General features: G+C 45.5%; 1 protein-coding gene across 3 annotated transcripts; it reads left to right on the top strand.

The window, feature by feature from the left end:
- On the top strand, nucleotides 1–25,757 carry LOC104145175 (glycerol-3-phosphate acyltransferase 3). Of its 3 annotated transcripts, none has more exons than XM_068941497.1 (12): nucleotides 1–240; nucleotides 10,752–10,824; nucleotides 16,777–17,047; nucleotides 17,564–17,638; nucleotides 18,775–18,864; nucleotides 19,072–19,165; nucleotides 19,593–19,708; nucleotides 21,647–21,702; nucleotides 22,205–22,290; nucleotides 22,866–22,994; nucleotides 23,596–23,675; nucleotides 24,560–25,757. In XM_068941497.1, the coding sequence occupies exons 1-12, from the start codon at nucleotides 97–99 to the stop codon at nucleotides 24,684–24,686; spliced, it is 1,341 nt and encodes a 446-aa protein (XP_068797598.1). In that variant the 5' UTR covers nucleotides 1–96; the 3' UTR covers nucleotides 24,687–25,757. The 3 variants fall into 3 exon arrangements, with proteins under 3 accessions (XP_068797598.1, XP_068797599.1, XP_068797600.1); XM_068941498.1 differs by lacking the exon at nucleotides 1–240 and adding an exon at nucleotides 807–1,198; XM_068941499.1 differs by lacking the exon at nucleotides 1–240 and adding an exon at nucleotides 10,189–10,257.

Raw genomic sequence — 25,757 nt, forward strand, 5'->3', positions numbered from 1 at the left:
GGGGGCGGCGGCGCCGCCCTCTGCGCGCTGGCGGCGGTGCTGGCGCTGCCCGGTCGGGTCCGGCGCGGTCGGGTCCCAGCCCCGGCGAGGCCCGAGATGGAGGACGTGGGCTCGCTGGCGGCGCGGGTGGCGGCGGTGTGGCTGGCGCTAGTGTTAGCCCTCATCGTGGTGCCCTCGGCGCTCGGCGTGTCGCTGGGCATCTCCGAGGCCTACATGCGGTTGCTGGTGCGGACCCTGGAGGTACGCGGCGGCGGCGGCGGCAGCGGGCGGCAGCGGCCGCGGGGCAACGGCCGCGCCTCAGGCAGCGCGAGCGGCAGCGGCCGCGGGGCAACGGCCGCGCCTCAGGCAGCGCGAGCGGCAGCGGCCGCGGGGCAACGGCCGCGCCTCAGGCAGCGCGAGCGGCAGCGGCCGCGGGGCAACGGCCGCGCCTCAGGCAGCGCGAGCGGCAGCGGCCGCGGGGGGGCGGCGTGGGGGCAGGGGCCGCCGCGCCCTGAGGGGAAGCGGCGGGGTCCGAGGGTGGCGATGCCTGGCGAGGCGCTGCCCGCTTGGCAGGAGCGAGGGCTGTCAGGCAGGTAGGAGTTTTGGGGTGAACCTGGTAATAGCCAGGGTTTCCTGCGTTCGTTGATGGACCAAAATTGCCACATCTTTGTCCCGGAGTTCAAACCGCCCCCCCCCCCCCCGCCGCCCCTGAACCCCTAAATCCCTGTAAACCTGCTGGTTGTGCAAGCCTGCTGCTCCTTGAACCCACTGGCCGGTTAAAACAAGCTCAGGGTTGTACCGTGTCCTGGGTGCGGTTGTCTCGGCCTGGTGCGGCTGTCACCCGCCTGAGAGCAGCGTTACTGGGTCACGCTGTGGGGATGTGGCGTTTCTGGCAGCGTGCCTGGCTCCTGGCACGGCGAAGGGCTGGTGCGAACAAACGTGCATTCACACCAGCTGGAGCTGTGCAGGGCTTCAGCCTTCCTGCTTTTCCCCTGATGCTGTGTAGCTATCTGAGCGCTTCTTGCGAAGAAATCGGCTTCTGGGTGGGATACAGTTCATGAAAGCGCTCCTCTGAAGCTTGCGGTGGTGGCAGGGAAGCATTTTGAAACGCCTGGGTAGGATGGTCTGGGTTAATTTTTTTCTCGTGTGTTTTTTTTTTCTTCCAAGGAGAAGGGAATCAAAGACAACAAACAACTGTTAAGGGGAAAAATAAAATGATGTAAGTGCAACCTGTGCCAATATGATAGCAATCGATGTGTTATTATGGAAAATAGGTTTTGTCAAATTAGATCTCCCTCCATGAGGTTTTCAGCCAAACCTCACTAATGCACTTCAGTGCCATGAAGATCCTTGATGCTCTGCTAAACAACAACTAACCACCTAATAAAAATAGCATCCATTAAATATATCTTAAGTGTGGTGTTTCAAGGCTTTTGGTGAGGAGGCACATACTTGAAGCATTTTTTAGGGTGCCTGGAGCAGGTTTATTCTTACCTAATTTAAATGGTATGAGAATAATTGTGAAGGGTAGAAAACAGAGTTTTTACTGGGAAGAAAAAAATCCAGATAGCAGAAGCTGAGGAGGTAAAGGTCACACCAGCCTCAGGGAACAATGCAGATCACCTAGTAAGATAGTCTTGTTTGAACAACTTGCCTTACCTGTGGTTGACTGCAGTCTACGTTCTGCATTTTTAGATCACTAATCATTATTTTTAGTGTCATCAAATGTTGCAGCACGAGGTGACTCAAAATGTCTTGGGCATAAGTGTGAAGAAGCAGCTGACCGCGTTTTCATGAGGGTGACCTGACAGGCAAAGAGTAAGTGCCATCCTGATGTGTAAGGGAGGAGATGATGACAAATCTAGGAGAAGGAAATGACAAATGTTACCTTTGCGTGTGGCATGGCTGAAATAGTTTTTGGAGTAACATGTCCACTTTTGCTCTCCATTTGTGTGTTTATACGTATATATTAAAAAGAGGAGCCGATAACAAAGTGGGAAAAGTCCTGGGAAGAAGAAAACCTAGTAAGTTGAACTTGCTGTAGGAGAGTGAAGAAGCTCAAGCCACTTCAGACTTAGAAAGGCCAAGTCCAGATGTGACTTCTTTGTGCCCTCTGAGCAGCTGCACGAGGAGAATCCCTCAAAGACGGAGAGGTGGATGTTCTGGCAGCCAGCTCCAAGCAGCTCCTGTCAGAGCTCATTAAAAATGTGTGTTGTCACATCTGGCTTCTGCCTGCCAAAAGCAGTGCTAACAATGCAAAGTTTTAATTACCTAGCTGCTAGCCGTGCCTGGTTGTCTAAGTCTCCGATATCTCCTGGGCTGTTGCTTTGAATACACGAGCTTTCAACCAAGCAGCAATAGCCTATTTTGTGTCTGTGTCAAATCATAGGATGCTACAGTCCGTGATGGCTGAGAGGGATGCTGCAATCTCCGATGGCTGAGACGTTTCCCAGCACAGTGGCCAACTTCATAGCTTCCTCTTTGGCTTCCAGCCCTTGCTTACAGAGGCAGTCTCCCCTGCTGCGGTGCCCAAAGTTGGCCTCTTGGGCCTGCAGAGCACTTGGGATTGCACTGCTGCTGCCTTCGTTGCCTCTTTGATGGACAAGGTGGTCCTGACCACCTGTCCAGGTCACCTGACCACTGACAAGACCTGTCGGTGAAGAGGTGGCCGCTTATTGACGCCAGCTGAGTATGGTGTTATTCCCTGGTTTTGCCTGCTTGTATCCTTCCCCTGTGTTGGCAGAGTCAGGGCATACAGCTGGTGATTGTGCGGAGTTTCTTTCTTTCTACAGAGCATGGCATTGTCGGGTATCGACGTGTGTTTATTAGAGCTACTCTGTTACAAGGGTCTGAGTCTGTAATCTTGGACACCGTAGTCCGGGGTCTGATTAGTTGAGAGGTCAGAGTGAACTTCAGACTCATGTGGTGTGTCTGCTGGTCCAGGGTTGTGTCAGGCATTACATGGACTGTAAATAAGAGTCTGTGGTGTGCAGTCATCTCCTGTGGTATGGAGCGAGTGTAGGATGGTACTGGCCTTGCACTTGAATTTTTTTCCTACTAATAAAAACAGATTTGTTTGTGCTTGGTTCTGGGGAGCAGATGTTTGTTTCCTGTGCAACAAGCATGTTCCAAGAAGAGGAGGGGGGTGGAAAAGCTCCCTTTATGAACAGAGCGTTCTTGTACTTTGCCTATTTGACGTTGCTGATGAGCGAGATCAGTTGGGGCACAATAGCTTTTTTTTCTGTACTGGGCTGCCCCAGAAAGGCACATTCTTCCAAGCCAAATGCAGCATGTACGGATGTGGCACTGTTGAGGATATGCTTCTGTTGGACTGCCCTTCGGGTTGATTTGACCCCGAAGGGATGACCATGTTTATATGGAGCATATTTTACTATGTGACTAAGGGGAAAAGGGTAGAAAAGTGTGACCAGCTATTTGAATACCAGAGGAATGCAATACGGCAGGCAGTCTACTTGCTGTTAGAAATCCCTGCCCCCCTTCCCCCCCCCCCCACTAGGTATAATGACCTTAGAGTATAATGACCTTGCTTCTGAATTTTCTTGCCAAGCTAAGTGAACTTTTAGAAAGCTGCTGACTTTCGTCTGCATGTGGCTTCCCTTTCAGGGCTAATGTAATGACTTCTGGCATCGTGTTGGCATGTGTTTTCTAGAAATGTTTCAGTGTCCCACATGAGAGCTGAATTACTGCTCCAAAAGCTTCTCCGGCAGCCATTTCTTCCTGTGAGGAATTTCTCTGGGCTGGCGATGCTCTGCCAGGCTGACACTTCCAAAATCATTTGCCGCTCAGCTCTTGCCTGCTTTTGAGAAGCTGGGGACTGCCCCTCGTGATTGTCAGAGCGTGTTACAGCTCCTTGTTTGTTTTTAATTGTCTTCACGTGGCTTCCAGTTCTGAATTTTGTGCATCTTTCTGTCTTGATCTCACTCTTCCTGCATCTGGGATTCTGTTTACCTCTTGTATATGCTCTGATATGACCTGGGGTTTATACAGCACCTATACGTATGCCATTTGAGCTCTCTTGCCAAGCAGTGGTGAGACCACCCTTTCAGAGGGTGGTTTGTCTTGCCTTGAGGCTCACAGAGCAGCCACTACCACAGAGCAATCTGTTCCTCTCTAGCCATCATGTTACAGAAAACCTGGAGAATTAGCTTACGCTGCATGCCTAAGTATTACATAGTAGTGCTAAATCCTCCTGAGTGATGGTCTATGCTTGACAGGTTGTACCCAGTCTTGTTAAGAACTAATTCCAATAAACCTTTTTTTTTTTTTTTCCTTCCAGTCTATTGTTTTTTGGGGGTTTGTCTAGCTCCCTGAAATAGTAGGGTTGATTTGTCAGCCAACGCTTTTATAGGCTCTGCCTCACTTGCTTTTTCTAATCGAGAAACATTTCTTGCATGTTTTAAATTGAGTGGTGCATGTTACTAGTGAAATCTTGGGAAACTAGCTAGCCCGAGCGAAATAAAATTATTAGGCCTTGTTCATCTTCAGAAACGGCTCTGCCAAAAAGTAACATCACCTTACTATGTGTTGTTAGGACTAATTGTTTATTGCTGGTTTGAGGGCTTTGACTGCCCCCATCCCACACTCTGTCTAGGTGTACTGCCTCTGGGAATTTTGATTAGCCAAGAAAGCATTTCTGGAGTTGGTTTTTCTCCTGGAGCACTGTAATGCAGAAGAGAGGCTGGGAGTCATAGGTGTGTTTCCTGTTGGGTAACTGATCCATCTGGGTTTAATAGCAGCCCCTTGGAACAGGATCCATTTCCAATAGTTTATTATGCTGCCCTACGGAGATTATGTTTTCCCTGGACAGAAGTGTAACGTTTTTCAGTGGCAAGGAGGTGAAGCCAAGTTAGAAATGGGGTTAGAAATGACCCTGACGGGGAGAATGGACCTCAACTTGAGAATAATGTACCTAGGGTAAAAAGCACCTGGTGGCACCTCTGGTTGAACTCCAGGCTCTGGCTGTGTGGGTTAGGTGAGAAGGCCCATCTGTCCTGAAGTACTCGAGGATGCAGCTCTTTGCTGTAAACCACCATCAGGATTGCAAGCTATAGAGTGTGGTGCTAGGTGTAATGGGGTGGGGAAGGAATACAGAGGATATGTAGGCTATAAATATGTGAATCATTATGGTTTTCTACGGTTTCCTATTTAATTGGCCTCTCTAAGCGAGTTGTGCTGACTAATGTCATTGCACAGCGTCAGCAAAGGCCTTTGTAACTGCGTAGTTGGTATCCTTCAAGGACTATTGGGGCACAGGAGAAACTGAGACCTCTGAAGTAAGAGAGTAATTCCAAAGGCTGCCAGCTCAGATGTTAACAAGAAGCATCTCTTGGAAAGGAGCCCAATACAAAGGACACACCCATGTTTACAAGGCTTGTATTGGCTTTTGGAACAAGAATTTAGGAAATTGACTCATTAGTCTTAAAGTATATATATTTGGCGCAGAGATTTCTTAATAATCAGCAAGACTCCCTGCACACCGGTAAGGTTAGCAGAGGTGGGGTTACCCTCTGCTGGTACATCAGTTACTTAACTCGCCATCCTTCTGGCCAATAGCACTGACCTGAAACTGCTTCGAGGTTCATGGCATGTGAACACCGGGATTTCACACACTGTTGATAACTAAAGGCTGTTCAAAAACAAAAAGCAGCTATATTCGGATCTTGTCTTAAAGTTATAACGTATGAAGTTTATGTAAAAGAAGCTATTTGGCATTCCTGTTGCTGATCCCTGGTGCTTCCCAGTCAAGTTGTGCTCTTAACTGCGCTTTGGGTACTTGTCCACCAAGAAAAACTTGCTATACAGCTCATGGTGTGTATAAAAACATTTCAAAAGCTGTTTCGAGGAAGTGACAAAGATGCACCGTCAGAATGAGGAAAAGATGGCAGAGGAGACCACAGAGGACCTTTCATACCTCATTCCAAAATGGTTGCTGCTCTTTGCGTTGTTGTTTTTCTCTCCTCCTCATACAAAACAACCCAATAATTGGTATTCAGATTTTGTTGGGTTAAACACCGCAGCATTGTGTGGGAGATGCTTTGAAATTGTTCTGTTGGTATTAACCTTTGGAAAGCTTCCGAGGAGGAGTTCCTGCTTAAACTAGCTCGTTAACTTTTGCTCTGAACATGACCTGCCATTATCTTTAAATAGGGGAACACCAATGATCTAACTTCCTATGACTCCAGATATTTAATAATATCCTCTTTGGTAATGATCAATCATTGCTATTAAACTGGAGGTGTTGTTTAAAGCTGAAAAGGGGGGTGACAGGCAAAGCTCCACCTACTAGGGAAATAAGGACAGTTTCTGAAATGTTCCTAATAAATGAAGTTGTAATTGCGCCTAGCAAAACATCTTCTTAATATGCTTGTGTGAAATGATATGTCAAATTTGGCTTTGGAGATAGGTATCTGCTTGGAGATGAGATTGGTTTTGGACATCTACTACAAATCATGTGCAATTGTTGCCTCTGAGCTCTGACTGGACCTTTCTTGAGTAATGCATAGTGCGTGTGTATAAGGGGAGTAGATTTTTTGACTTATTTCACATAGCCTATTGACTTGCTATATATCTCTTTAAGGTGTTGGTAACTTAAAAGCCTTTCCCAAAGGTCGAAGAGGGAAACCTTTTCAGGGAAAGGAGGACCTGTTATTCTTACTTTGCGAAATGTGGTATCGTGCAGACTACTTAATGCATCCTGAGCAGCTGAACGTTACAATTGTAAAACGAGACCTGTGGTGGTGTTTGCTCAGTTTCTGCAATCGTGCAGTTTTCTAATCCTGCATGTTAGCAGGTAGCCCAAGCTGCAGACCCCCCCCCCCCTCCCCTGCCCTATAATCTGTTCAGGAGTCTAGGGTTTTATACTCCTTCCCTAAAACTGTTTCAGGAATTCCTGATAAAGGCTGAGGTCTGCACCACGGTGCTGGAGGCTGCCTGCCCAGCCCGCTCACAGGCTGGGAGGAAGAGCCCCTTGGATGTGTGTCAATATTACTGATAAGCAGTATGTTTGAAAAACCTGCCGGGCTGCTTTTTGCTCATCTTCTGTGTAGAAGTCGAATGGAGGCTATACGTCATAATTTTGTTTCAAGATGCTTTTTGGTCTCTAATAGGACATGGTATTTTCCCCTGTGTGGTATGAATCTGATTACATCGTGGTAACTCTTTGAAGCATAGGGCTGTACTTTAGTACAGAGGCCAGCTGAAATGGCAACAGACAGGGCGAATCAGTAGCTAGCAGAAAGGAAAGGAAGTTACTCCTGTTTCTGCATGTGGTGTCTTTTCTCAAGGTAGATGTAAACTGGCTTTTGACTTGATCAAAGCTAAACATTTTAGCTTTGATGAAAGTGCCTTTATTTTAACTGCCTGAGAATTAGCGGAAGGATTAGATTGAGTAAACCTAAGTAAACAAGTCTTGCTCTTTGGTGGTTAGAACATGCATGGTCTTGGGAAATAGGACAGAGAGAGAGAGAGAGAGAGAGAGCTGGAGGAGAGGACTTTAAACGGGTCTGCAATAGCAGTGGGTAGACCTGGATCCCCTGGGCCCCAGAGAATACCTTAACACTGCAGGGCAAGAGGGGTACGTGGTCTTCCTCTTGCTTGCTGGTTTTATGAAGCATGACTAAATCCCCTGGGAAGTCTAGCACCAAAAATAAAATTGCCTCAGCTGTTGACTTGTGGACAAGTCAGTTATCCCCTGAAACGATCTGTGCAGCCTTTGTACGGGGTGCCATGTTGGTACTATGCTTGTGGCAGTGTTCCCATCCCCTGGCAAGGGCATGGGTGGTGGACAACGGCAGCTGTCCCCTCGAGTCTTCCTTTCTGCCCTGAAAACGGGGTGTCTAGGTGCTCTTTTGTGGTGCTGCAGCTCTCTGAAGTTAGGTGAACCTGTGGACTAGAAGTCAGAGTAACTTAGAAGCATGAATGTCCTTTTCAGAGAAGAGTAGATAAACACATCTAAGCAGTAGAAACCGATTTAGGTTGCACGACCCTGTAGTTTCCATTTGCTTGGGGAAAATCCATCACCTCCTTTGCAAAGCTCAATGTCGAAAGATGCTGCTGAATATTCGGATGTCGCAAGCTTTTGAGCATTACCAAGGCACGTATCAGTAGCCTATTTCCTCATTGTGTTACTGACTTCTGCTTGGTCTCAGACTTGTCTCAGGCTAGATCCACTCAGATCTAGCATGAACTAAGCTTACTTATAGCAGTAGGATTTCTGTAGCAAGAATGATCTGTAGGGAATGCTGCATGTTCTTCTGAGCTCCAAATGGAGAAACTGTTCTCCCAGATTTTGCAAAACAAGGGGTGACAACACTGCCTTGCGATTACCAATTTGAGAGGATCTGCTAGGTGAAAACTCATTTTCTCCGGTAGTGTATGCGGCTGAGGCCAGTAGCCAAGTATGCTTTTGTTTTTCTGTGTAATAAAAGTGGCTTGCCTGCTCACAAGCATTCTGATTGCAGCTTTGTGTAATGATTGGTCAGGGAATGATTATATCAGCGTATTTGCTGGTCTATGTATGCCCCCAAATTCAGTTAGTAGAGGAACTCCAGAAATTGAGGGACGCCGAGTAATTTCTTCCTTTATGAGCGTTTCGCTTTGGCATTGCCTAGGACTTTCATGGTTGTGGCATTGTCGAGGATCATGCGTAGTGAGAAGGTACTGAGCTAGTCTTGGAAGTAATGGTTCCTGGAAGAGCTATTGCCTCAGCAACGGAAGAACTGAGAAAACAAGAGGACGTGTTGGCAGGGTTGGTCTTCAATCAGCAGGATCAGATGTAGTTGGCAGTCCTCGCAGTCTGCTGTCTTGGGAAGTTACGTGGTGGAGGTAATGCTGTCAATCAGGATATTGGACCTTCAAAATGAAACTGGATCCCCAAATGCTCCACAGCCCTATTGGAGGAGAGAGGTGGAAACTGCATGGTTTAACATTGGGCTAATACTTGAAAATTTCAGTTACTGTGAGCTCTGTTCATGCCGTGCTGTGACTGTGGGCAGTCACTCTTCTGTATGACCTACCCTGCTCATGCTGTGTTCTGTGTAGACCAGCAAGGCCCATCTATATGCTATTAAAACAAAAAGCGTTCCTTTAGTACTGATTGAGGACTGCAGAGCAAGTCGAGGTTTGAACAGAGTAATATCGTGATCCCTAGATTTGAGCTAATTTTTGTCAAGTTGTGTGCCTGTCTGAGAACCACCCACTGTAACAGTTTTCCTGGAAATAGGTTGAAGTTCTGTGCGTGTGCATTCATATTCACAGCCTTCCCTTCACAGGCAACCACAAAATCGGTCATCGTTTGCTGGGCTTTCCATCCTTTCCGAAAGCAGTGATATGGGGAAAGAGTGGGTCGGGGACAGAAGGGCTACTACGTGGTCAAGGAAGTTTTGGAACAACGGGGTTGTCATGCTTAACGGAATGAAAATGAAGGCTGATGTGGGAGGTGCAAGGGCTATTTAAAAGCACTTTGTGGAACTGAGTCAACTGAAGCCCATTGGCCCGAGAACAGGTTGAGCTGACTAGAGATGAATCGGGGCTGGAAATGAGAAGCAGGCTCCTAAACCTGGAGTGGTTTTGCCACATGTGTTTCTAGGGGAAGCAGAGGGGCAGAGCTGCCAGGAAACTTTGACGCTAATGGTGCTGGGGGGAGAGCTCAGGTAGCTTTATGCCCTTTTACAATCTCCTTCTCCTGACCTGCCTACCGTAAAATAGCAGTTTTGAACTCAAAACAGCTGCCAGCCCTGGCCAAAGGCAGGGGAAATAGTTCTCTGCAGCTGTTCACTAGAGCTGACGTTTTAGCCTTATTCTCTGCTGCTCTTAGCCCTAAAAAATGGCAGGAAACGAGCAGCTGCAGGTTCAAGGGAAATTCTGATTTGCCCAACTCGGGTAAGTCTTGGGGGCAGTTTTCTTCTGAGTGAAACAAAACTTGAACAAGGCTTCCCGTGACTGCAAGTGCTGGTTTGTTTTTCAGTTCAGCTAGCTGTGTTTAGGCCTCAGTTTGACCTAAAGCATTTAAAACAATTTTTTTTTCTTGTTTTAAGTTTCATGTGGTTACTTTCAGGACTGTGGCTGGGTCAGGAGTCTACTAGTGGAAGGTTTCTTTGGAGGATATTTCCCAATAGCGTGGGAGATAGTTGCTGGTATTGTGACTCTCAAGAAGTGAAAATGTGAGTCTGTCACAACAGAGCTTGAAATGGCGATGAAAGAAGACGGCTGAATTGCAGTGCTTCTCTTGGCTTTGTGAAAACACATTGCGTGCACAGGGTCTGTTCTCCAGCTCAGTGCTGTGCCTACATGGGAGGGCTGACTGGTCCTACGGACTTGGTAGCCAAGAGCCTCCCATGTCATGATTCGGTGGCCGAGGGGCGAACGGCAAGACTGATAACAGGCCTCTGTGGCTTTCAGTGGCGAAATATCTGAAATTAAACTTACAAATCTGTGAAGCTCTGAGTTGGCTCTCTGAAGACAGGCAAGCCAAGTCTGAAGCCCTGGCTATGACTAGATGTTTTTTGGTTATGAAGTATGTTCAGGCAGTTTTTCTTCAGAGGAATGATCTATAGTGTTGTGTGTGCGTCTGAGGAAGATGAGGGCTTGTTACCAGGGGAAGAGGTTCCTTTAAAGTCACAACCTGTCTCTTAAGTAACTGTCACTTCTTAGGAGACTTGTTTAAGTGAACATTAAGTGAATATTACTTATTACATTCATATTAATAAGTGAACGTTACAGCTGTGAAATTAACTGTTCTTTCTCTTCAACAGTGGGCCACTATACGGATAGAAAAAGGTGTCAAAAAGGCACAGCCACAGATGATCAAGACTCCTGCTGCTAATGGTAAGAATATAGTCAAGTCATACTGATAAGGCTCGCAAGCCAAAGTAGGGGAACCGTTTCAGATGAAGAAGTAATGTGTATGCGAGAGCGAACAGGAGAGGAGGTGAGGCTGATCACTAACTTACTGCTTGATCTAATTATTTTGAAATACTACTGGCACAAGAACTGCTATTGCAGAATGAAACGCTTCTTGTATTGGCCTGTGTTGAATGGTTGAAAAGCCAGAGGGGTTGAGAAAACAAGGGTATGAAATAACAGTATGTTCAGTAAAGCAAAGCAGGGCTTAAGACGGAGACTGTTCTCAACTGAATGAAACATTCGTGTTGCAATGCTTGCTTTTGTCTTGAAGCCTGCTTTTAGGTCAGTGCTGACAAGGCTACTGGCCATCAGTCCTGACGGTATCAGAACACATTTTGTAATCTCTGAAGAGATCTGTAAGCTTAGTGGAAAGCATTTTGAAGTCTAAGCCCGGCAGTCGTCTTTTGCAAGCTCATTGCTTTGATTCTGTTGTAGGATTTTTGTTGTGGTGTTTCACTTTTTTCCTTCCTTTCAGTCTGCTTCTGTTTCCCTTTTGCCCTCTTGCGTTGCCTCAGCATTTGCAGACAAACTTCTTACTCTCACTGTCTGTAGAGAGACAGCTGAATAATTGCTTCATGTTTCTTCCTTTACCCTAATTTTGAAATGACTTCTCTTACTGTGTTTTATCCCATACAGCATGTTATGGAAGGCTGTACTAGGTCAGAGTTGGCTGCAAGAGGACTTTGGAGCTGTACATGGAGCAAGAGCAGCCTGAATTTGCACAGGAAACTAAAAGAAGAAGGCTGAACTTACCATTGTAGTCAACACTTGGTCTTCTCCCGACTCCTGATTGCATTTTATTTCTATTGATATGCTCATTTTTTGGACAGTGTAGTGTCAGCATTTTTGCTGTGAATTTCCTCATTAGGCAGCACACCTGAAAGCAGGGCAGTACTTAGTGAAATTGTTCTCTGATGCCACAAAAAATAGCTCTTGTGTGAACATGTTACAGTAATGGGGATTGAACTCCAGAAGTGATTGTGTGTATTGCATTTCAAAAGGAGTATCCTTACCAATGCTGGAAATGCAGGCCAAGTATGAAACAGGCTTGGATGCTAGTAGACCCAGCTGTCAGTTAGCAGCAGTAATAATAACTGGAGGTGCTGTGCAGCAGCCCTTAACGGGTCGGAGGATGACTTCTAATTTAATTTGTGACTTGAAAGGGGGAGAGTGAATATATGGATGTCTTGTGCCAGTCACTGGCGTCCTGAAACAGTTTGGTTTGATTTTTCGTTGTTTTTGTCTTCTTTTTTGGGGAGTGGGAGTGGGGAGAGGTAGAAAAGACTGAGAGGCGAAGGAACCACCCCGAGGTAATGCAAGTGTCCCGCTGGCTATGCCTCACAGCTTCTCAGTGATGCTGCTAGATTTCTTCTTCCTTCCTGTAAGGGTGATAGTGTCCCGTCATGTTGTGGCCAAGTGAGAGGGCAGGAGATGCGACTGTGCTGCTGCAGCTAGGAGCTCTTTTTCCTGTATATCTGATGATCGTGGCACATAGGGTTTCTGCTCTAGAAAAGGAAGAAAAACTGAGGGAAAGAATACCTGGGTAGCGGATATCGCCGTATGAACTATCCTTCTCTAAAAACCCAAAGTAACGCTATGGGATACCTATTGCAATTGTATGTGCAGCTGAGAGGTGCACTGGATGTGCTGTAGTTTATACCTGGGACAAACATGTGTGCAGCCATCTATTTGATTTTTCTCCTGAGGCTTTAGTAATAGTTAGTAGTAATGCCTGTGGATATCTCATATAGATGACCGCTTGCAGGACTTCTATGTTCAAACAGTCTTTTGGATTATGTTTGAAGGTAAAATTGCAGCATTTCCCTGCTGTGGGTTCTTCTCCTGTGCTGTTAGCAGTGTTCCAGAAGAGGCTTGTCGCAAAGGAGACCTGATGATTCCCTTCTCATGGGGAAGACTGAAGCCTAACTCCTCCTTAACTGAGAAAGTATGCGAATAGGGGGGATTTGTAGTCTCCTGTACCAAGCTGTGCTCTGTATACTGCTCTGAGGAGCTTTTTGAGTTGTCCAGATTCTAGTCAGGGGGAGAAAGAGGCAAGAAAGGAAGCTTGTGATGGGCATCCTACCTCTCTTACAGAGAGTCAAAACTCCCTTTGACTTCAACCAGATCTGGGCACACACAGTGCCTTTTGAGGCATGGCTGCTGCTTCTCTGTTCCCCCTGCAGTCCAGTAGCCTGTTTGCTACTGAAATCCTGTCCTAGCTCAGAGGACAGGCCCAAATGTGAATGATGACACATGCAGTCAGAACTGCCAAACAGTATTAGGCGATCTCTATGCTCAGTGTAATAGTACGGTTATGAATGCTATGCTAGGTATGAATAGACGTTAGGTAGATAGCACCAATCATGGATCTGCATTGGAAATAGTAGTTGGGCGTGTGCTGGGGCACACACGGGCACAGCAGCAGCGTGGATCTGAGGCGAGTACAGCTGAACACTCTTGGCCATCAGGGCCTGCAGCTATTTCCACATCGAATTTCTAGTACTGAAAAAGAGCACAGTAGTGACTGACTTGTAATTAGGTGCTCTGGGCTCTTGCATGTGGATGAAACTACTAGGGGGCCAGGGAAGGCCGAAGTGTAACAGTGCTATATTTAAGTTGGCCCCTGAGGTGTCAGAACATGACAGGTTTTCCACGTGGAAAGGCCCAATTGTGTTATGCAATATTTATTGAGGGCGGAGAAATTCCTAGTGGTAATAGATTGCAGAGCATTGAATAAAACAGGGTGAAGGTAAGGGCATTCACATGTGTATGATAAGGGCTGTCTTGAGGAGATTTTGTAGTACCTTCTCCCTTCTTCCTGACTCTGTCCAGTCCTTGCTAGGAGGTGGGTTAGGAAAGGAGGGAGAATCGTAGATGTGCGTGAAATGACATGTTTTCCTGTGTTCGCTGTTCCCTGGCAGAGCAAAGTGTACCTTTTCCCAAGAACTTAAAATCCAGTTATACCTGGATCTTCAACATGAGAGCCAAGCAACAGCGTGACTGAGGAGGCAACACCTTTCACTCCAGTACCAAAGCTTTTTGTATCTGTCACCAAAGAGAGCGGCCAGTGCCCCTACGTTGGCAGTGTGAGAAGGAATAGTCCCAGGAAAAATGTCGGCTGATGTTTTTGCTGGGTGGGGAATTATCTGGTGCTGTCCCTTCCCACGTTGCCTGTGTCAGAAGGCAACGTGTCACACGTTGGGCCCAGTGGGTGACTCTGTTGGGCAAGACTTCAGAGGCTGGATGTGCGTCTCTTAGTAACTGGGTGTCTGCTCTGTATGTGTGTTGGTTGTGTCAAAAGGCAGTGCTGCTCTTAAGTTTGTGAGTTGAAAAAACACCCAAACACTGTTCAGTTACAAATTTTGTAAGTGTCATCCACTGAAGGAAGGGCTTACGCAAATATGTGACTGTAACTGGGTAGTGTGAAGTTTGCTGTAACTGGGTAGTGTGAAGTTTGAGCATGGTATAATTAGCTAATTAGAGTATGAGAGCTTGAGACTTAAAGCTCAAGTGCTCAGGGCTTGTGCCACGACATTGTGACTAGTGGCGTGATTATGTCCATTTTCTGGTTATGAGCGATGTTTGCTGTGCTCCTGCATAATGCTGCCTTTTAGCTGCCTCTGGCAAACTCAGCTCTGCTCATGGCCAAGGGCTTAAAGGCTATTAAATGTTACTCCTGATTAGAAGAAAGCTGAGTATATCGCTTGAGCGGTGTGTGTTTAATTCTGTGCATAACAGTACAGAGCTCTTGGTGGGGAGTACCTCACCCCTAACGCAGCGTGTGTGCCGGGGCGTGGTGTGACGGTGATGCAACAGGCCTTTCAGAAGAGAGGTTACAGCAAGGGCATCCTGGCTGTGTTGGCAGCGTGCTGAACTTGAACTCTAGGCTCCGACGTGCTGCACCTGCGGCAGTTTCAGCCAAGAAATAGGAGCCGGGAGCTGACTGCCCAGCTGATAACTGAGCCAGAGAGCGGGTACCAAGGAAGCCTCTGGCCAGCAAAGCCATAGCAATTGGTTGCCGTTGCCCAGAAGTGTTCGGGGTCAGATCTGTGGGCGCAGCTCCTCATCGAGTGTTGCAGGTGCTGCTAGTCCCTGTTTCCCCACTGCGGCCACGGCTGGTGCCACTTCCTCCTGGGAGATGCAGAGAGGAGTGGTACTGGTGTCCAGTACCATATATACACACACACATATACGCACATATATGTATCTATACCATATACGTGCCTACATACATATATACTGGTATGTATATACATACACGCACACGTATATGCACACATACATATACGCATGCGTGTGTGTGTGTGTAATTTATATATAAAGAAAATATGTAGTTTATTTTTACATAGATATGTGTATAATAAATGTATGTGTAAAAGGTTAGTGATAAAATCTGCTCTGAGATGATCTGCCAGTGAAATTGCAAGTCATCACTGCAAAGTTTAGAGGTGAAGGTGTTAACAGTGAGTTGGTGTTGCAAGGTGACATCTCTCTTGAGTAGTGTTTTTAGAGTTTACTTCAGTGATTTGTGAGGCTTGGATCTTGGAGCTTCTTGTATTAGCCTCTATGCATGATACAGCGAAATACAAATGTTTCCTGGATCAGTTGTAATCTAAAAGCTGCCTATGATTTGTACAGCATATATATTGCCAGAGTCTTTCCTTCCATGTGCTGGCAAGACATTCATAGGAAGTAGATTTTAATTCTGTGGGATGTGTATTAGTGGGAAGGTGCGGTGTGTTTTGACACAATTGGGTGCTTCCTCCTCCCCTTATTTTAATCCCATAAGCATTGAAGATTATGCAGCCTATCAGAGGACATCTGGAAGAGCAATGACCTGAACTCGGACCTCTGTAATCCTAGTTGAGTGTTTCAGTGGTTGTTCTGGTTAAATGCCAGTCTAGATTTCTGTGGTCGTCAGCTTCTGGAGCTAGACTTGCTACCAAACAGCAGTTACTTGATCTTTATATTTAGCTTACTCCGTTTGCCGTCACCTTCAGGGGCTCAGTGAGAAATCGCTGCTTATCAAACTAGCTTATAGACCATAAATAAAAAAAATGGTTCTTGCAGTTCTGAACTCTCCAGTTTTCTCTTGTATTGTCAGGCATTGTATGGGCAGAGCTCAACTAAAGCACAATTATTAGTGACAAACTACATTATTACATTAAGGCACCTCTAGGCACAACTTTCTCTGGCTTCTTGTCTTTTTGTAGGGTTTTCCTTTCTTTTATATATGCTACCAAAAAAAAAAAAAAGGTGTGGCCCTGTCTCTGCTCATAGAAGAGACTTCTGCTGTAATGGAAGGTAGGTGCATTTGGTCCAAAGCTGATCCCTTCTCAGACGTCAGGTAGCAGTCACGATCTGGGACTTTGACAGGTAGCAGCAGAGCAGGTCTCAGCAGAGCATGGCTGTGGGAAGCCACAATGCCTGACTAGAGACAAGGGCCTAGGAAATAGGGAAGCCTCCACACAGGAGCATGAATGTCCTTAAATATACACTTGGAGCACTGGGAGAAGGGCTCTGTGGAGGGGCCAGGTTCTTACTTGGTCTTCTGTGGAAGCACGAGATGGTCTTGGATAAAGTTTCTGAGTTTATCATGTGTCAGATGATGGGAAGGGGTTGACTTTCTTGCTTCACCTCCAGCAGGCAGCAGAACTGGATGTGTTTGTTCTTGAAGGGGTTTATGCGAGGAAGGGGAGCTAGACCAAGCCTACTGAAGAGTATGCGGTGTTCAACTACTCCTCTGATCTTATTGTCATAGGTGGAGCTCTGATAATAAAGCTGTCTCCTGGAGCATTGCAGAGCAGCGAGTAATTTCAAGGAAGACTATTGTATAGAATTGTTTCCTCATACGGTTATGCTTTCTTTCCCAAGGTATCATAGAAAGAGATGAAACCACTATGGAGAAAGAAATTGCGGGTCTGCATCGAGTGGATTTCGAATTCTCCGACATATTCTATTTCTGCAGAAAAGGGTTTGAGGCCATTGTGGAAGATGAAGTCACGCAAAGGTTTTCTTCTGAAGAGCTGGTCTCCTGGAATCTCCTCACAAGGACTAATGTCAACTTCCACTACATCAGCCTGCGGCTGACTGTTGTATGGGTCATTGGGGTTGTGGTGCGATACTGCTTCTTGCTGCCCCTACGGTGAGTTTACGGGTGCTGAGGGATTGTGTTAATCTGGGAACAGGTCAATGCCTATCTTCTTAGGAAATGTCATCTGAAGTTTTTAAGCAGAAGACAACATTAGCAGAGGCTACCTGTGGATACAGACAATTAACTGGCTTAAACTCTCCTTTGGCTAAAAAGCTACTCAACGTTTTCCTTCCCCATTCCCTATGCACGATAGTTTAAGGCAAGTGATCATCTTTTCTGTGATTATTTCCCCTAAGTCACATGGATTGGCAACATAAGAGTAATTTGGGCAATCTCTAGTTAAACTTTGACCTTATAAGCAGCGGTGTATCTGATGCTGTTGCCTTTGCTGGGCCATGATTTTGAGCAATATGTGACAGGGGGTCATTAACAATAGAGCTATAGAGAAATAGGTATGTCAAGACTCTGAGGAATAATTCAGTTTCTGCAGTCTGTTTCCATTTTAAAGGAGGAGGTGATATTAAAAGCAACAAAACTATTTATCCAGCTTTCATGTCTCTCTCATAGCTTTACCCTGGCTGCCATTGGGATTACCTCAATGATTGTGGGGACAACGATGGTAGGGCAGCTGCCAAACAGCAGGTAAGTGTGTTGTGTATGTGAGGTACAGACTAGCCCAGTCAGTAACATGGCATCTGTGCAGAGAACTTGAAGCCAAGACTGGACAGACTTTTGCAAGTCATAGACCATTGATACGACAGTCCACCCGCAAGCTAGCGTCCTTGTTTATGATGGCATTTCAAACTCAAGCAGAGCCTGGCTTCTTGCTAGGCTTGGCACTAAGGATGGTGATTTCTGTTGGGCCCCCGTCCTTATGAGAGGTAGGCATAAGAGGTGTTAAAATATAAAAGATGTCCAAGATCTTGGAGACCAAAGAACTCATTATCTCAGGACTTCAGAGCTAGAGCACTGAGGCCCAAAACAGCCGTTCAGATAGGATGCTGGTGATGTCCATTCCTTAAGGAGAGGAGGAAAGAGGTATCCTGGGATGGCCTTGTTTCAAGTCATATGAGGAAGACAAAGAAATGAGAATTAATACATGAGACTCCTGCTTTTACTCCGTCTGATAGAAAAGGAGAGCGGTATCCTGCTGAGTTGCGAAGACAGGCTCTTTAAAAGGGCTGATTGGAAGAAAAATCAGAGGAAGCAATTTTAATTCAGCAGTGTGTCTTAGTGATGGGATTGATAATGAAGCAGTGTTCAGGTAGGGGCAGCGCAATAACATGCAGAGGTGTGTAGAAAAGGGCAGCCATAGCTCTGTATGGGGACAATGCCAGAAGTCAAGCAAAAAAGGGTTGAAGGTAGTGCCGAGTAGTTCAGGTCTCCCTCCCTCTCTTGCCCTCTGTGCCCAAATTGTAACTCAGACGAGGTATTGGCATCCTTGTTCTGTAGTTGGGTCTCTGTGCTAAGGTCAGTCCTCTGTTACACGTGAGCATCTCTGAGGCGCAAATCCTGGGCTACTTTTGTGCTAAGATAAAAAATATCCAGTGAGGAAATTGCTGCTTTGCCTGCTGCCTAAGTAAATGAGACTAAGGGGATGATGTGTTTTGGCTGAGCCTGCTGTAGCAAGTGAGTGGAAGAGCTGGAAAAATCCCGCTGTGCTCCTGGGTCCTCGAAAAATCTGTCTTAGCTCCAACTTCTGTCGAGTAGCCTGGAGACCGTTGTCTGTGTCTAGCTGCTTTCCAGGATGCTCCACATTACTGTGTTTTCTCTTTCAGTGTGAAAAACTATCTGAGTGAACTTGTCCACCTCACATGTTCCCGGATCCTTGTCAGAGCTCTGTCTGGTACTATCCATTACCATAACAAGTGAGTGAGCCAATGCTAGGGTAGCTTAAGTGAGGGTGGGTAGCTCTGCGTGCGTGACTATCCTTGTTGAAATGGGGCAGTTCTTTCCTGGCCCACAGGTCAATGTCGCACTAGGTGCTGACTTACCTGGTAGTTTTAAAGATACGTTGTGTGTGTTAGGTGCTGCTCTGTGCACTATTAGTCTAACAACCAATTCTGTAATTGCAGGGAAAACAAACCTCAGAAAGGAGGCATTTGTGTGGCCAACCACACATCACCAATAGACGCAATCATTTTGACAAATGATGGATGCTATGCAATGGTATGTGGAGGTCCGTGATAACCAGAGGAAAGAGGGAGGATGCAAAAGGGGAAGGCTATGGGGTATTGGTTGTGAGATTCAGTATTTTAACTTTCACAGTTAGTAGCTACATTAGGTTGAGCACTGATCAGTGGGAAGAGTATAAATCGTGCTGAAGGTTGACTACAGGGAAGTTTTTGTTCTGGCAAAGTTAGCTTGGCAATGTCAATGCCAGGTTCTTCATCTGGTGTAAAACCTGAGATACGCTTTTACATGTGCTTAACAGGCCCTTTCAAGTGCATGCCTTTTACTTTTTTTTTTTTTTAAAACTAGTTTTGCCCAATCCTGATTTGCAGTTTCCAGTAGCCTTTTTTAAAGTAGGGATGCAGGAGGGGTAATTCTGCTTTCCAGGAGTCTCGTGTGCTGACGTGTCTCATTGCACTTGCAGGTTGGCCAAGTTCATGGTGGACTAATGGGAGTCATTCAGAGAGCCACAGTAAAGGCCTGTCCTCATGTCTGGTTTGAACGCTCAGAGGTTAAAGACCGCCATCTAGTGACAAAAAGGTGAGGCATAGGTTTGAGTGGCGAGTTGTAGTAGTGATGTAACTGTGATATCTCATGGTGCCTCAGGCACCGTGTCCAAGGATGCAATCCCTGCATGGTGATTCAAAAATCAAGGGCCTAGATTTGGAAGCATTAACTAGGAAAGACAGAAGTCCAAGATGCCCATGAGGTTACTGTGAGAAATGGCACTTGGAACCTTGTTGTCCTGTGAGGACTAAGGCTGTCTTGTAAAAGTGTCTTCTATTGGTTAGGGACCACATCTAGTTATGTTATTGCAAATGATGGCTGCTGCTTACAAGCCCTAATCATAGGGACACCAGTCACTTGTAATTCCACATTACTGTAGGTTGAATTGTGCAGGATCTTGCCAACCAGTAAAAGCAGGTAGGAGTGGAAACCATCAGCGTAGCAGTGACTGTATGCCGGTTCTTGGAGCCAGAGTAGGGGCTGGTTTGCAGCATACTGGTTCATTCAGAATGGCCTGAATGTACTTGCTTGGGTGGGCTGAGGTACAGTAGGCTGTCGTCAAAACGTCAGGCTCCGAGATCACTGAGGAACGCTTGAAAACTTCACATAGGGTCAGGTGTTTCAGGCCAAAAGTTCTGGTAAGGATTGGATTGCAGTTGACTATAACAAAATAACTGATTTGGGTAGCCATCAGCCTAATAACTAATTTCTGACTAATTCAGGCATGCTTAAAGAGGACATTAAGATACTTCACATTCAAAGACTGTGTGTTGAGAAGGGAATCCTGATTATAAAACAGGCTTTCTGTGACATGAACTATCTGGACTTCATTCTAAATTGAATGAAACAGCAAGCTTTGCTCACTCAGGTGAGGGGAAAATATATCTCATTGTAAAACTGAGCTCCTTAAAAGAAAGCTGTATTTTGCAGAACCACAGTGTAGCATGTAGGAGAGAACTTGACTTAGATCATTTGAGAATAGATAATAGCGCATGTGTTGCCAGCCATGCCTGCGTGTGAAACCGGTACTCTGAAAGTGTCATCTGGGGCAAAGTAGTGCTTTTGACTTCAAGAGAACTGCTGACACCTAGCTAGGCCTAATTACACAGCCTAGGCCTTCGTTAAGGCAGAATGCTCTTGTAAATGGGAGAATATTTTGCCCAAACCATTCCTCTTCTATTCCTCTTTTCTTTCCTTATATATATTCATAAACCCCTTCAATGTCTCTTTCCGTTTTTTTCCCTTTTGCTCACCCTAAATTCCTCAGATATTTTGAATGAAGTCTTTAGCCAAATAACTTGGTGATAAAGCCTACTTCTCCACGTGAGATATGTGGTTCTGGCTCTGAACTTGCCCAAAGGCTTGCCTGTGAATGCTGATGTACAAGGGATGTACCCTTCCTCATTTTCGAAGAACTTCTCTGATTAATTTTATGACAGGCTATCTTCTTGATCACCTCGTTGGCCTCTACATGGCAAGATAGCTCTGGCAAGTCATCCAAGTGCTGTCAAGGTAGTGTGAGCTGTAGGCATTAGAAATCTTTTCTTGAAGAAATTTAGTGTTAAGTAAGCGGAGCCTGGATAGACCATTTCTTTTTTTTTTTCTCCTCAGGTAGGCTGTTTCTTACGAGCTGAGTGTATAGGAATGACTTTATGGCATATATCTATTGGCTCTCCTGATAGCCGATAACTAATAAAACAATATGTAGGAAAGAAAAGAGGATGTTGCCTTAGTGTGAAAGTAGTAGGAGCAGTTCTCAGAGGGTATACAAGACTGCTTGCACAAAGCTTCAAATCTGTTAGGAACTGAATGGCAGATACAGATTTGTGTCCAGTATAAAGTTTTAGTTTCTTATAAATATATGCAAGTTTTTTGGTTTTTTGTTTTATTTTTTATTTTTTTAAATGTACTTGCCTGGGGAAACCAAAGTGGAAAGGAACTGTTTTTTAAACTTTCCTTCTGCTTCCACAGACTCAGGGAACACGTTGCAGATAAGAGCAAGCTTCCAATCTTAATTTTTCCAGAAGGTAAGAAGTTCAACAGCTCTTTCCATCTATTCTGTATAATCTCATCTCCCTTATTCTCTTGTCACGCCTTCTCATGCTGTAACGGAGCTGACCCATGGCTTAGATTTTTTTATTAGGGCTTTCATATATATATTTTTTGTCTTTTGTATAAGACTCCACAATGACAACAGTATTCAATCTGTGGCTGTTGTATCTCCTGGCAGAAGCTGTAGGCAGAAGAGTGGGAAGATGATTTGTTTCAGTTAATAGTGACTCAGTTAGCACTGTCCTCCAGAGCTAACCTCAGCCTTGTGCTTCCCCCCCCCCCCCCCCACATTCTTGCCTCGCTCAGAGAGTCTGTCAGAAGACAGAGAACGAAAGACAGCAGGGGAGAAAAGCTTAACTTTATCTTTAAAGGGCCTGCATTTGCTCCTCAGTGAGCGTGAGACCTGTATGTTGGTGTAGTCCTGCTACTGAAATGTGGCAGGCTATATGAAGTAGTGACTTCTTCTCTTCTGGGCAGGCACCTGCATAAATAATACATCTGTGATGATGTTCAAGAAGGGGAGCTTTGAAATAGGAGGGACAATCTATCCTGTTGCGATCAAGGTAAGGGGAAATAAGTGTCTGCTTAACTTCAGAATGATTTGGGGTCTGTTTCTGTCAGGGAGGTGGGAAGCTATCACAGCCCAGCTGCGAATACAAGCACGCTGGCTCTGGCAATTGGTCACCTGCCTTGCTTGGCTACTGGAGCGTAAGCGACTGAAATGAGAGACAGGGGGGAGAGAGAAATTCTTCAGGCAGCAGAGCTCAGCTGTTCAGACTTGGTAGGGTTGATGTCCTCCTCCAGAAAGCTAGAAGAAAGGAAGGCTGGAGAGGGAGATCCAGCTAGTCCTTCCCAGTGCTGAAAGGAAGAGAAGCATGTAGCTCATAGTAGAAGTAGCTCTTCTGGCTCTTTGAGCGGATGGGTGACTGCTGCTGGTGGTGCTGCCGTGTAGCACAAGATACAGGAATGAGCATGTGTTAATTTTCTAAAGCCTCGTGCTAAGTGAACGCATTAGTTGTGAATATTCTTTCTCTGGCATGTGACTGAAAGCATCCACCCCCCTCCCCAAGATTCAAAGCAGGCTGTGGTGTTCTGTGAAGAAAGGGTTTTACCATTTGCTTTTTGTGATCCTTTACAGTATGATCCTCAGTTTGGAGATGCATTCTGGAACAGCAGTAAATATAATATTGTGAGCTATCTGCTGCGAATAATGACCAGCTGGGCCATTGTGTGCAATGTGTGGTACATGCCACCAATGGTTAGAAAGGTAATTTGGCATATGGTTGACTGTCTGATTGCTATTTAAGATCTACACTGTCTGTGCAAGCATTGCTTCCTTCCCTTCCTCTCCCCCCCCCCCCCCCAAAAAAAAAAAAAATCAAAAGGATTTTATACTGGACTTCTGTCAGTGTTGATTTTGCCCTATGACTGAACTTTGCTTTTCCTGATGTATTTTCCTAAAGTATTGTCAGGGTCTGTGCTGGAAAAAGGTATGGAGTGCAGCCTGGTACTGTCAGCACTGCACTAAATATTCAAAGGAGAGCACTGAACATACTGCTATTTACAGTAGCACTGCTGCTAATGCCAGCTGGAGTTAAGGGTATATTCATAGTTTGGAGAGCTGTTGTTAGGCGCTCCATGAACCCACCCTGTTGGAGCAAAACTTTCCCCTAATTTCAACGCTTGGGGAAAAATGAGAGCTAAATGAATATCACATAGGAAGCTCAGATGATGTTGCTATGAGAAGGGAGGAGGGATCATTTGTCACCAGGCTAATCTGATGAGGAAGCAGACAAAAAAGTGTGGTGGAAGTCTGTTTAAAGTCAATTCTTTCTGATCTCATTATGTTGAACTTAAAACCTTTCAAGGAAGGAGAAGATGCTGTTCAGTTTGCCAACAGAGTGAGGTCTGCCATTGCTCGCCAAGGAGGCCTGACTGAACTTCCCTGGTGAGTAATGCCATCATTCTTAGAGTCTATGGACTACTTGCACGTATTTGTTACAGCTCGTGGTTGAGAGATGCTTCCCTTCCCAGCTTTGTGGAAGATACCATTCAACCTCACTTTATTCCAGTCAGGACAAAACAAGAGAGTGACTTTACTTGCACATACAGATGTTTGCGTGTGAGAAAAAGGAAGCTTAATGTCTTTGGAGCATGTAGCTCCCTTACAGTGACTTCTGTCTGAAGGTTTTGTGCATTTGAAGAGAGTCCCCCCTTGTTGAGATTGAAGTTGAGCGGAGATACTTGGCCACACTGATGAACAATGAACAGTAAAATTGGGTCTTGAAAGTCCCTGCTGTACTGACCTCCTCATAGTGCGTGCTACTTCAGTAAGAAGTTTGATTTTTTAGGAGGAGATGTAATCCCTTAATTTTATTGGAGTATAAAAAAACCAAACATGAGAGCAGGATACTGGTAAACAGAACGGGCAAGCTGTTAGAGCTGCAAGGCCCAGCTGGCCCTGGAGAGGAGGTAATGCAAGAGACAACTATGGTTTTCACAAGATTGGCTGTCCGTACAGTTTAGGGAAGTACTGTTCCATGTAGGCAAGGATTTTTCTCCAGATGTAGGTGCAGCCTGGTATCAGCATCAGATTATTCCCCTTTAATGGGCTAAGCTCTAAACTTGGCCTGCATATTCATAAAGGCTCTGTGTAAGTGCTGTTGTAATGAACGCACTTAAACTTATATTTAAAAGTTCTGAAGAAAAGCCTCTTGAAACATGTTGTAGGACAAGACTCTAGAGTTGACTAAGATATTCGATATAATACCTATTTTGATAACAATAGTTGTAACGAACTTGATGGAGTACTTCTCTTCTGCTCTCTTCCAGGGATGGAGGCCTGAAACGAGCTAAAGTCAAAGATGCTTTCAAGGAAGAACAGCAGAAAAACTACAGCAAGATGCTAGTAAGAAATGGATCAATAGGAAATCTGTCTACAGGAACGGAGTCAGACTGAATGGTGATTCTTTCAAACAAATTTTGCACAACCAGCCTTAGCAGGAATAATCGTTTTTAATTACAAGAAAAAAAACCGAACAAAAAACAGAGCAACAAAATCCCTCTTGTAATGCGTGCACGTATTCTCTGTATGGCTGGTGCAGAGCCTGCCGAAGGCAGTGTCTCTGTATCTCCCTCTCTCTCCTTCTCCCTTTTTTCTCCTTCTGCTGTCCCTCCTCATCTTCACTGTATGCACGATGGTGCACTGCTGTATTGTAGCTCCTGTGATATCAAGGAATGGAGCATATGGAGAATCAAGGGACATAAGGAAAAAAGCACCACGCTACTTTTTCTGAATTTGTAAGGATGAAGGGAAGTGCACTGAACAGATGCGGTCAGGACACTGGTTGCACAGATACCTTTTGTCCATGGTAGTCGGAAACTTTAAAACCTAACAAAATTTTGTTTTCTCCCTGTTGCTCACAGACTTCTTGTTGTTGTAGAGTTCTTATATAACATGTTCTAGGATGGTCTCAAAAGTAAGGCTGACTCTGGTTACCTTGATCTGGATGTGCATGGGGGAGGGGAGCAAGGACTGATAGATCCCAAAGGATAGAGAGGGAGCTGCCCTGCCAAAAGCACAGTTCAACGACCATGAGGAATTTGGCAGCCTTGTAACATGGAATTGCCTTTATTGAGAACTGTTACCTGAGGGGAACGAATCCTCAGTCTACCTGTCTACTGCTACTGTTCAAACTACTTTCTTCAGACCAGGAGAGCTATCTTGAAGGTAAGATACAGTAGGCAGCTGAATAAGTTAGGCTGTGACAGATGTGTTCTAGGAAGTGGATTTTCAAGACTACTTTTCTGCAAAAAAAAGAAAAAAAACAAAAAAACCCCCAACCTGCTAATGGCTTAAAGATCTTAAGAGTACAACTCCAGAAATGCATTTGTTGTTGATCTGGGCCAGCAATAGCTATCACAACTCTAAACAGGATCTGCAAGTCATCTATGATACAAGAAGTGGCATGTTTGAAACTACAATGCGTTGCTATCTTAATGTGAAGAGAAATAAATTCTATATTTCTAA

This window comes from Struthio camelus, chromosome 4, assembly GCF_040807025.1.
Source record: "Struthio camelus isolate bStrCam1 chromosome 4, bStrCam1.hap1, whole genome shotgun sequence".
Lineage (NCBI taxonomy): Eukaryota > Metazoa > Chordata > Aves > Struthioniformes > Struthionidae > Struthio > Struthio camelus.

Bases quoted from the DNA above. Each gene is read 5' to 3' on its own strand.
- LOC104145175 (XM_068941497.1), top strand. From the start codon at position 97: ATGGAGGACGTGGGCTCGCTGGCGGCGCGGGTGGCGGCGGTGTGGCTG. The intron at 17,639-18,774 runs GTAAGTGTGTTG...TTTCTCTTTCAG, and splicing joins GGGCAGCTGCCAAACAGCAG to TGTGAAAAACTATCTGAGTG. The intron at 19,166-19,592 runs GTATGTGGAGGT...TTGCACTTGCAG, and splicing joins ATGATGGATGCTATGCAATG to GTTGGCCAAGTTCATGGTGG.